Source organism: Trachurus trachurus, assembly GCF_905171665.1.
Source record: "Trachurus trachurus genome assembly, chromosome: 19".
Classification (NCBI taxonomy): domain Eukaryota; kingdom Metazoa; phylum Chordata; class Actinopteri; order Carangiformes; family Carangidae; genus Trachurus; species Trachurus trachurus.
The window spans coordinates 2,399,614-2,411,420 of record NC_139913.1 but is presented as its reverse complement, the minus strand read 5'-3'; the positions used below and the strand labels follow the sequence as shown (position 1 = coordinate 2,411,420).

The 11,807-nt window shown below is 42.4% G+C and overlaps 1 protein-coding gene across 1 annotated transcript in view; it reads left to right on the top strand.

Annotated features, from left to right (window-relative positions):
- Positions 1-10,868: 10,868 nt before the first annotated feature.
- Positions 10,869-11,807, top strand: part of LOC311003122 (glutamate receptor ionotropic, delta-1-like) — a gene marked incomplete at both ends in the record, with an annotated part of 637,202 nt that continues 636,263 nt past the window's right edge. The window contains one exon of the mRNA XM_083994807.1: positions 10,869-10,950. Within this exon, the coding sequence (XP_083850933.1) occupies positions 10,869-10,950 (82 nt within the window). The remainder of the gene's footprint in view (positions 10,951-11,807) is intronic.

The following is an 11,807-nucleotide window of genomic DNA, read 5'->3' as shown; positions in this document are numbered from 1 at the left end:
ATGGTGCGTTCACGGCAACCCGTAACTCGTGTTTTTCAGACCGTGAAGTGGTACCAGTTCGATCTGGTACGAGTTCACGGGTCAGAAGTTACGAGTGGCCGTTATAGTGACTTTCACAGGTAAAACAGGTCGGAAAAACACGAGTGGGTTGCCTGGGACGCTACAAAGTCGTAAGTCGTGACTTGAAGCTGTAATTTACGGTTTCAAAAGCCTGCCTGGAACGCAGCATTAGCCAAAACCACCGGATCGCTTACTTCTGCTTTAACATACTCCAAGTGAACTTAAACCCTTTTCAAAACCTGTACTCTCTGTATGTAAAAAAGGCTAACAAATGCACATTGCACAATATTTAAAAAAATTCCCAAAAAAAAAAAAATTCCAAATTTTTTTTTTTTTTTCAAAAAAAAAAAAAGTTAATCAATTTTTGGAAAAAAAAATAGAATTAAAAATCGTCAAAAAAGATATTGCGATATTTATGTGAATCAATTTTTTCTCCCACCCCTAATAAATTCCTCAGAACAGGAAGGTGATTGGTGCCGGCCACATATGGCAAAACACACCTTTATAACCTGGTGTGTGTGCACAGTAGGGCACTTTTATCCAAGTGTTTTGATTGCCACTTTAAAATCCTGCACAGAAAGCTTGGATTTAAATTAAGGGAGTTAAAAATAAAGAGAGGTGTTGTTTTGGCTTTGTTCCATTTTCAAGTGCTTTGTACTTAACCCAGCTTGACAACGAAGGGAATATGAATTTATTTAGCACCTTTCAAATCAAAGAGCATCAAACAGCACACAGACAAACAACATGTTAAAAACAAAAATAATTCAAATTGAAAATGCAAGAGACTTAGAGAGAGGGAAAGAGAGAGTGTGCACGTGTTTAAGGAAGATAAAGTTTAAGGAGAGAGGCCAACGCTGGAGTATAATGTGCCTCCTGCAGCAGCGTTTGAACCATCAACAGACTGAATTACAATCATTTAGAAAGACGAAATGTCTCTAATGTCAAAGATTTATCATCTGTCAAGTGTGGAGAAATCTCAAGACATCCAGCAACTCTGTCGTTTAGCCTGTCATCTGTATTGAAATGAGCCATCTGCATTGATTTATATTATTCAATAGGTTTAGAGTAGATTTTATTTGATATTCTTATGCTTCACAATCACAAAAAAAAGTCCAGTGCAATTCAAACAATAAATAAGCAGGTTGTAAATCTTAGATAAAAGCAACAGATCAAATGGTCAGTAAACGAAGGAAAATCAAAAGCAATAGTTAAAATAGTTGCTCTAAAGTCAATTTTGTGTAGTTCAGAAGTCTGATTGCTGTGGGACGAAGCTGTTTAACAGCTGGGTGGTTCTTGCTCTGCGTCTGTACTGCATGATTGTGAACATGGCAGGAGAGGAATGTGTTTGTGTGTAGAGATGAGGTTAGAAATTGAAAAGCCAAATTATAATACAGATAATGAAATAGGTCCACAAACAGATGAAGTTCTCTACTGATTGCTCATTATAAACAGAAGCAATGATTACAGACACCAAAAACAGTGTCCAAACACGGAGGGATGTCAAGATTACTTGTTTTCACAATTAATCGCGGTATTAAACGCCACAATTAATTGATCGTAAAGATTCCTAAATACCGTCACTTTCTGAACCATATCAGCAGATGTGCACCAAAGTAAAGGAAGATGCACAGATACTAACGCAACAATGAACTGGTGGGAATTTAAATGTTAGCGTGTCATTTGTAATTTAAAAAAATAATTAGAATAAACTTAAACATTTGGTATAGATGACAAATTATTGTTTTTTTATAATGTTGCCGGAGGTATTATCACGGAGTAAGAATTTCATTGTACTGTGTGACGCTGTCTTCAGTATATATGACAATAAAGATTTGAATTGAATTATGACTTAAATATTTCAAACACTTCTCCTGGGGGATTAATAACTAGTCCTACTGTATATTAAGAGATTAGTTATGTAATTATATTTTGACTATATTTGATTTTACACATTCATAGTGTTGTGAAATTTACTGATGTATAATAATCGTAATACGGTGATTATTTCTCTGACAATAATCGTACCAAGAAAATCTATATCGTTTTTCAAAGCGCTTCTGAGCTCGCGTCTATGGTCGCGTCTGCGATTCTGTCATTTAACCAGGAGTTGAGTAAACACAGAGCTGATCAGATTTCAAGCACCGTGAATCCCTCTCAGCAGCTTCACTGCTCCATCTGTCTGTCAGTTTGAACGGAGGACCCACCGCCGTGTGGAGAGGAGGCAGGCAGGCGAGACGTGAACTCCCTACCTTGTGTCTAATAAAAGTTAAAAATGCGGTTAAATGTACTGGTATCACACTGCTGCTACGGCAGCTATGGAGTAGCGATCCGGGCTGGACCGGGGGAGAACTGAGCTGCCGCTCGCCGAGAGGGAGCTGCTGAAAGCGGGCAAGCACTGAGAGCCGGGCTGCTTGTTAGCCTCGCGTCACCAGGCTCTTCAGACAAGCGAAGAGTCTGGTGTCCGTTACCTCAAATTCCGTCTGCATTCTGGTTCCTGTCTGTAGCGGATACTGGAATCACCAAATTCACCAAAATAAAAGTGTTCACCAACATAAAACTTATAAAATAAACATAAACTATAAAAACAATAAAAGCAAAATGTTAACGTAATGGCTCGGGGACTCTCTTGTAAATTATATTCCTTAAATTAAAGAGTTTTGCCGCATTTTATTAGCTTGGTGCTTTTATTTTGACGGAAAGGTCTGTCTCACCAAAACAGCGAGTTAACAGCCCCAGACTAGCTGCTTGTTGCTGCTGGTGAAGCAGGTCAGTGCAGCTGATTGGTCAGTTCTGATCACATGACACGCACATGACTCACACATGCGGCATTCGAAAAAGTTAAGATATTTTCATCGTAAAAAAAGGCGCGTCACACCGCTTGCGCGGCGCGTCGGCGTCGCTTCGGATTTTGCGCGGTTACATTGAAAACAATGGAAACGCTCGTGCAAAAGACGCTCCATGTGAATGGGCCCTAATTTTTGTTGAGACAGGTGTGAAGATCCGACTCTGGTGACTCATGTTGTCTATAACAAACCAGGCCACTCACACACCACAGGGTGTTTAACGACGTATGCTTTATACTTCAGAGAGACAAAAGGTCAGATTTAATTCTGCTTGCAAACAAACGGAGGTGAAAACAGCCTCAGCAAAGTGTCATGGCTGAACAAAGTATGTACAGTATATGATGTTTATGTCACAAAATCCGACGTGTGCGGCTCGTTCTTCTGGTTCTTTCCTTCCTGTTTTAACTTCTCTCTCTGCACGATGCCACACCAGCCTCTGATCATTTGCACCTTCCTTCCATTACACAAACACACAAACATTCACACACATGTATTGTCACTTTTTTTTGTCGATATGTGAGCTGCGCGGGGAAGCAATGAAAGTGTGTAATGATGCTACCTGACAGCCCATTAAACCAGAGAGAGATGAGGATGCAATTAGATTGTCATCCACGCTGGAGTTAGTGCCGACAAAACAGATGGAGGCAGCTAAAGAGGAGGAGGTTTATTTTTGGAGGGAGCCGAGTCTTTTCGGGGTGAGTGGATGATTTCTGCGCCGACATTTGACACGATATCAGATGATTGAGAGCTGATGATTATTGTGTGTGATCAGCTGTGTCATCGCGCATCTGTTCACGCTGCCTTGATTCAGCTGCCGAGGTTTTCTTTTTCTTTTTTGTAAAAGACAAGCTGCAGATCAAGTTTCCATCGGAGAGACATAAAGTCGAGGAACATTCGAGGACTTTGCAGAACAAAAGTGAGACTTTGCTTTGAACGCAGCTCCAGATTTGTTTTTTTTATTTTATTTTCTTCTTCAGGCGCTCGCTGCTCAGGCAGGCTCCCAGGCAAATTCACTTAAAGCAGCGGGAAGCATCAGATCTGTAAACTGTAGGTGGCAGAGGGAACATGCAGCAGACAGAATAAATATAATCAGTCGCCTTTATATGATGATTCATGACTTCCAAGCAAACAGATTTAAAACCAAAACAACTAATTCACTGGCTGCAAACAAGGACTGAGACTCAGAGAAGGTTTGATCCCACAGTACCATCCAGAAGACTTTAAACATTAAAATAACGTTTGCACTAAAACATGAACTTGTTTTCATATGTGGTGTTGAATTCACTTCTCCGTTCTTCTCCGTCCATCTAGGTGTTATGAAGTGGATGATCCCAGATGTTCAGAATGACTTCTACCATCTTCAGTGAGCATCTCTCCTCCACATCCCCCAGTGAGTCCATCAGGGAAACATGACTGAAGTCTCCTGATATCAGTTTTTAAAAGTGCCTCAGGATGTTAAGTCTTTCTTTATCCTAGCAATGGCTTCATGGAGAACTTCACATGAGCTGTGTCCCTTCACATGAGCTGCAGCCTTCGGAAGACCCAGCCTTCACAATCTACTACGGAGACAACGGCTTCGGACGCACCTCCTCCGATTGGCCGTGTCAAGCGTTGGAAGATGGGATGATCTATTAGGGCCGTATATAATCCGTTTTACTTTTTCCTAAATTCTGGTTTTTACGTTTTAATTTTTTTGAAATTCCATTTTTTTTTACCTTCTACTCTTATTATACCAAAAAGAGTGTCTTTTTAATCTTAAATTCACCAATCATCTACTCACCGTCATGAACAAGGAAGGGTTTGGAGAACTTTCAGAGTCATCACAACTCTTTAGGAGTTCCAGGGGGGGTCCGGCTTGCAACGGATTTTCATATAATGGCGGCGGATAGAGTTCACTTTTGAATCGTCCAAAACACACACTATGAAACATCCAGATACCTCCATACTGCTCGTCTGTACTGACCCAAGTGTCCTGAAGCCGCCACATGGAAAAATTGTTGGGGAAAAAATGTATCTGATCTCTGTTTTAAGCCAGCAGCTCCCAGTGGCTGCGTGAGATGCGCAAGATTTTCTGCGAGATGTCCGTTCGTCGTTGTAAACTATTGGATGTATGATGTTAACATGGAAGAACCTCTCACAGCAAATCTTGCACATCTCATGTAGCCACTGGGAGCTACTGCTACAACAAGGATAAAAACAGAGATCACATTAATGTTTTCCTCCTAGAACAGGCAAAGGATTCGTCAGCCGCATTTGGAGCAGCTTTCAAATTCAAAGAACCATATTATAATAACACAGCGTTGCCATCTTTCCTTACGTCATCACTCGGGGTGGGTAAACAAACTTAACTGCTGCGTCCCTGGCTTCAAGCCGTACAAACATCGGGAGTCTGATAAACTGCTTTCCTTTCATCGCTTCCTGGTTGATACAGATTGAAAGAAGGCATGGGTTGTTTACGTCCGAAGGAACATCGGGCCATATTTCAATGTAAAACGACATTTGGGTTAAACTGATTTGAATTAAGTTAGCTGGCATTAGCTGCAACTAAAGCTAACATTATGTGGCAGCGTTGAATCTTCCCATTCCCACCCCGACTAGTGACGACGTAAGCAAAGATGGCGACGCTGTGTGAATATGGCTAACTGGTGGGATGTACACAAGTACTGTCATGATATGAAAAATGATGATGATGTCTATTTTCTGAGTCTTCACCGTCATCATCACTCTGGTTGGGGGCAGAGAGTTGACATTTCCCATGATGCCTCACAGCAGAAAGGATCAATCGTACCGTACGTGTCCACCTCCAAGCCTTTAACCTTTGCACCAGCAGCAGCAGGACAACCATGCCAACACCTCTTCATCATCTCAGCTGGGACAGGGAAGAAGCTCCTCTCCCCACTAGAGGATCCATCAAGATACGACAAAAACAAAACAGAAATAAAGCAACGGTGGCGTAAAACCTCAGAGCTGTCAGACTTTGCTGCTCCCACTTGAAGCACATGTTCTAAAATACCCAGGGCCGTTGTATAGGGGAGAAAGGTGATGATAATTCTAGGGGCCCAGCGCCCAGTGGGGCCCATAAAAAACCCCAGTAGTCTAATCTTTGTTGACTGATTTATTCTGCGTAAGACCCTGACTAATACTCATAGTACACTGTAGAAACTCAACATCTTTGTCTTATTTCTTGTCCAAATGTCTCATTTCTAGTCAAAACTAATTTCTTTCCACTTAAAAAAAGACTCATTACTAAAAATTTACTTGTTTTTAGATAATTTTCACTTAAATTCACAATAAATAGAAAAATCTGCCAGTGAAAATAAGTTTTTTGTGCTTGTAATAAAGAAGAAAAACTTGCTCCACTATCAGATTTTTCTACTTATTCCAAGTGAAAATCTGCTTGAAAGAAGTAAAAAGTGTCTAAAAACAAGCTACTTTTAATATGATGAGTCTTATTTTAAGTAGAATGAGATTTGTTTTGACTAGAAATGACATTTTGACTAGAAATAAGACAAATATTCTTGCTAAGATACTTGAGTTTTTGCAGTGTAATGCTGCATTAGCATCAAAACAAAGAAGGCTAAATAAAAAACGATAATACATACGTAGTCTAAGAAAATAAAAGGAAAAGTTAGGGGGAGGGGCCCACTTTAGTATTCTTTAAGGGGGCCCAGAATTCCTAGCAACGGCCCTGAAAATACCTTAAACATTATCGTCATTCATGCAAAATAACATGTTCTTATCTTCTTATCTGCTTTACAGTTCCATCGGTGTGCTATAAACAGGTGTTTCTGTGCTGCTCGTACATTACTACACATTTCCCATCTTCTGCCGTTGTTTCCTCTCTCTGTGATGAGGTATTATCTATTTTTAATCTGCGTTTTTATATCCACTTCAATTTATTTGTATGGCACCAACTCACAATACCCATCATCTCAAGGCACTTTACAGGATATTGTTTTTGGTTTTTTTTCTTAATGTGCTTTTGCTACCGTCTATTTTTATGCTTCTTTTATGTCTGTTGAGACCACTGAATGACCTCTGTGTATATGGTAATGTTCTATGAGAATACATTTGCCTTACATTGCCTATAAAGGAGCAATGAGCAGTGTGTGGGGGAGATTGTTGTCTGGATTTAATCTGGAGGAGATATTATAGGTTTTTATTTATATATTATTTCATAGTGGACATGTTTTACATTCACGCATGATCTGTTTGTGTCTGTGTTTCAGTGCAGAAGTCGTTGCAGTAACAGCTTCTTGCCAGTAGGAGGTGTGATGTTCCACCAGTGGACAACAGTGATGACCCTGCAGCAACAGGCTGGTGCCAAGTGTGTGTGTCTGTTTGTGTGTGTGTGTGTGAAAATAAATCAATAATCTATAAAGATTCTAGTCATTTTTATCTAATTTCAAAAGATGCAATAATGCAACACAGTCCATTGTAAATCTAATATCACACACTCTAATTATACAATTAATTAAACAAATCTAATTATAGCTAAAATAAGACTCAAAACATTAAAAAGCAGCTTGTTTTTAGACACTTTTTTACTTCTTTCAAGCAGATTTTCACTTGAAATAAGTAGAAAAATCTGATAGTGGAGCAAGTTTTTCTTTCTTATTACGAGCAAAAAAAAAAAACTTGCTTTCACTGGCAGATTTTTCTACTTATTTCAATTGAAAATTAGTTTGAAACAAGTGAAAATGATCTAAAAACAAGATAGTTTTTAGGTGATGAGTCTTATTTTTAGTGGAAAGAGATTAGTTTTGACTAGAAATGAGACATTTTGACAAGAAAGAAGACAAATATTCTTGGAAAGAATTTGAGTTTTTTGCAGTGCAGTCTAATGCAGTGTAATGATGTCGATGTGAAAACCACGTAGCTACAGAATGTCACAGTTTTATATCAAAAATCATCAAAGTTAGAAATAAGTGTTGTTTTTTTTCTCTCTTTTGGACAGAAATAATAAATACTGCATAAATAAATAGTTAAGGGTTATTCAGATAATGAGGATGGTGATTGAGTTTTCATATTGAAGATGAAGCTGGTGGTCCCATATGAGTTGGTGTTGGTGTATTGATCCCTATACAACCTCGTGATGATGAGGTTGATATTAAGAGGTGTTAAAATGATGACAGGTATTGATTGTAATGACGTGGAGGTGGAGGGAAACTCTTTCTTTCTCTATGAGATGAGCTTGAACAGTCAATAATAACCCTGATGGAGGTGAAGTGCAGGTGTTTACATGCGTACACTGACCGGGGCCAGCTCATCATTGATCACTTCAGACTGAGCCTCCATCGTCAGCACAAAAAGCATTTATTCAGGTTCAAAACAAGTTGCACACAGTTACACATTTATAAAAGAAACAGAAACTGATGAAAGCTTTGTTGAATAAACCAACTTTTCATTTTTATCCTCCAAACAAGATAGAGTTTATTCAAGAAAAGAGAGAGTTTCTCAGTCAAAATAAATCTAATTACATGGAAACTAAATAGATAATAGTTTGGCATCAGTGTTGCAGATAGATTTGTCCCCTCTGGGCCTCCGTACAGAGACACCTGAGGTCTCTATTATATCTATTATCTATTATAGTATTATATCCTGGATCCAGAGGGGGAGAGAGGGAGCTGTCCGGTCCCGGTGTGGTGCTGAAGCTGAAACTGATGTTTAGTTTAGTTACCTTTATTTAAACTCGTTAGTACACTGAGGCAAGACTCATTTACACAATGAAATACAGTAAAGGACAGAACAGAAGACATCAGAGGAAACAATTACAAACGAAAGACAGGGAATTTATTAATTAATTAATAATTTGAAGTGATTGAATGGGACAAATGAGTTTAACTTAGTAAGAGTTAGTTGTAGATGATTCCAGATGTGTGATTCCTCCCTGTGCAGCTCATTGTTGGTGTCGTTGTTGTTGAGCCGAACTAGACTGAACCGAACAATTAAAAGACATTTCTGAGTCTCAATTATTTGCAAGAAATATCCTTTAATTGTAAGGTCAAGAGTAGTAGTCTGACATCCGCTCTCCTCCTTCTTCTCCTTCTCCTTCTCCTTCTTCTGCTCCATCACATCACCTGGAATGGCATCACGGGACAGGTCAGTGACGTCACATGCACACATAAACCGAGGACGTGTGTGTGTAGCCTGTGTGTGTGTGTGTGTGTGTATAACCTCTCCAGTGTCGGGCTGCTGCAGGCTACACACGACAAACACACCCAGGACTTCATTACAGCTCGTTAGAGGTTCAGAGCTGCAGCAGCGGAACGAGAAAACTCCCCGCGGCTGCATCATCCTGGCTGCGCGTTAACACGTTAACACGTCTCACCTCCTCTTGCTCTAGTGCCGGGACACCACCAGCGTGTGTGAGACCCCCCCCCCCACACACACACACACACACACACACACACACCTCCCTCTCCCCCCTCTGAATCCTCCTCCCTCCTCCTCTCTGGATCCTCCGTGGGAGATTTTTACGCACGGAGCCTCGATCCGATCCGCTGGCTTCCCGTCCGGACGCCTCAGCGTTACGCAGAGAAACATCCCGAGTAGAAGTAGAAACCAACCACCGCTGCTGCTGCTGCTGCTGCTGCTGCTGCTGCTGCTGCTGCTGCTGGGAGGTTACAGCTAGAGGCTCCACAACCTCTCCTCCAAGCTGCCGGTGTGTGGTGGTGGTGGTGGTGGTGGTCGCTGTCACACCAAAACCCTGACGTTCATTCAGAAACTCACAGCTCGAATTGAATTGAATTGAATTGAACTGAATTGCGCACAGAAAATCAGCGTCAGTGTGAAACCAGCCGCTCAGGTCTCAGGTCTCAGGTCTCTGGTCCTGGAGCTGCTGCTGCTGCTGCTGCGTCCGAGCTCCTCCAGCGAGGAAACAGGGGCTGAAAACACGGGATTAAAACCACATTTACGCACGGCGGCTGGGGCATCGAGAGTCACAAGCTAGAGCGGAGTGAAGCGATGCGTCTGCAGCAGCGCACGGAGTAAAAATATATATATAAAAAAATCCATCCATCCACACATGCAACAGCTTCAGAGCTCCGCGGCGCTGCAGCAGCTGCGGTGGTGGTGACGGATCAGATCCTCCGGTCGGTCGGTCGGAGCTGAATCAGCTCAACTTCGGACTGTGGCAAGTTTCTCCGCGCTCCGAGTCCGAATCCGCCCGTTTGAGTGGGGAAAAAGCCGCCACCGACCGAACAGAACCAGAGACTCTACCTCCGCGCTGCGCACCGGCTTCCATCCATCCTTCCTTCCATCCCTCCATCTCTCTCCATCTCCATCTCCATCCCTCGCCTCTTTCTTTTCTCCGCTCGGGCTCCCAGCGCCGTGGATAGATAGAGGCTCTGCAGTCACGTGGGTCGGGGGGGAAAGAGAGAAAGAGAGAGAGAGAGATAGAGGAGAGGTGTAGAGAGAGAGAGAGAGAGAGAGAGAGAGTGTGTCCCTCCTCCTCCTCCTCCTCCTCCTCCTCCGCAGTTTGCAGTGTGTTATGTCTCAGACTCGGAGGTAGAGAGTCAGAGCAGCTCGTCCGGCGGATCTCCACCTCTGAAACAACAAACCAACCCAGCGGTGTCTTCTCTCCTCCTTCCCCCGCTCCCCTCATCACTTCCTCGGCTTGGTTGCTTGGTTTCCTCCCCGGAGCTCTGGAAGAAGCGTCTGTCTCTTTCTTTCTTTTCTTCTTTTTCTTCTTTCTACCCTTCCTCTACCTCGCGACTCCGCGGCGGCCAACAACAACACTTTGGGTTTTTTGGGATTTGTGTGTGTTTTGTTTTTTTTGTTTTGCTGCTGGTGGTGATTTCACTCAGCACTGTTTCCTACCTCTGCTGCTGCTGCTGCTGCTGTTACCGCTGCTGCTGCTTTTACGCACCGACGCTTATTTTTTGGGATTTGCTCATCACTGGAGAAAAACGCAGAAATCAGCGAGGTGGATCCGTGGATGCGCCTTTTTGGCTCAAACTGGAGATGGAAATGCTGATATTGTTGTTTCATTCCCTGTGGATATTGCAATGCAACACAGTGAGCGCCGACTCCATCATTCACATTGGTAAGACACCAGCCGGGGCTTCTCTTCTCTTCTCTTCTCTTCTCTCTCTCTCTTTTTCTCTTTTTTTTTTGGTTTTGCTGTGCAGGGCTTTGGCTGCGAGCAGACTCGGGCTGCTGGCTGCTGCTGGCGGATTAACACACGAAATATGAGCGGAAGCGTTTGGATGATGATGGGGTTTTTGTGAAATATGCACGGATCAGTCAGTGTGTTCAAGTTGAGTTCCGGCAGATGGATATTTATTTATTTATATAAATATATATTATTGAATATTAGAGTGAGTTCGAGTGCATGCACTGGTTGTCAAACATCCTCTCTGGCAAAGAAGGAAAAAAAAAAAAAAAAAAAAAAAAAGGAGCTCGCACCTGATTATCATTCCGATCCGTGCCAGGAAGGAAGGAGGCTGTTGCATCCACGCAGCGCAGCGCAGCACTGGTACTGAAGTGTCCGCAAAGTGTTGCGCCGCACCATCCATCCACCCATCCATCCACCCATCCATCCATCCATGATCCATCCCTTCTTCCTAGGAAGAAAGAGCTGGTGTCGATGCACATTCACATTCACATTCACATGCAGAAAACCTGAGGAACTGGCCCGACGTGGGTGTTTGGAGGGTTTTTGCTTCATCCATCCTCCCTCCCTCCCTCTCTCTCTCTCTCCTTCCTCCCTCCCTCCCTCCCTCCCTCCTCCTCCTCCTCCTCCTCCTCCTCCCCTCATCTATAAGCCTGAACTTTGAATTGGACGTGAGTGAAATGTTAATCAACTCTGCCAGGGGAAGACATGACAGAGGGGACAAACGCCGACTGTTCAGACTCTTCACACAACATCGCCACCAGAAAAAAAACAGAAAAAAAAGAAAA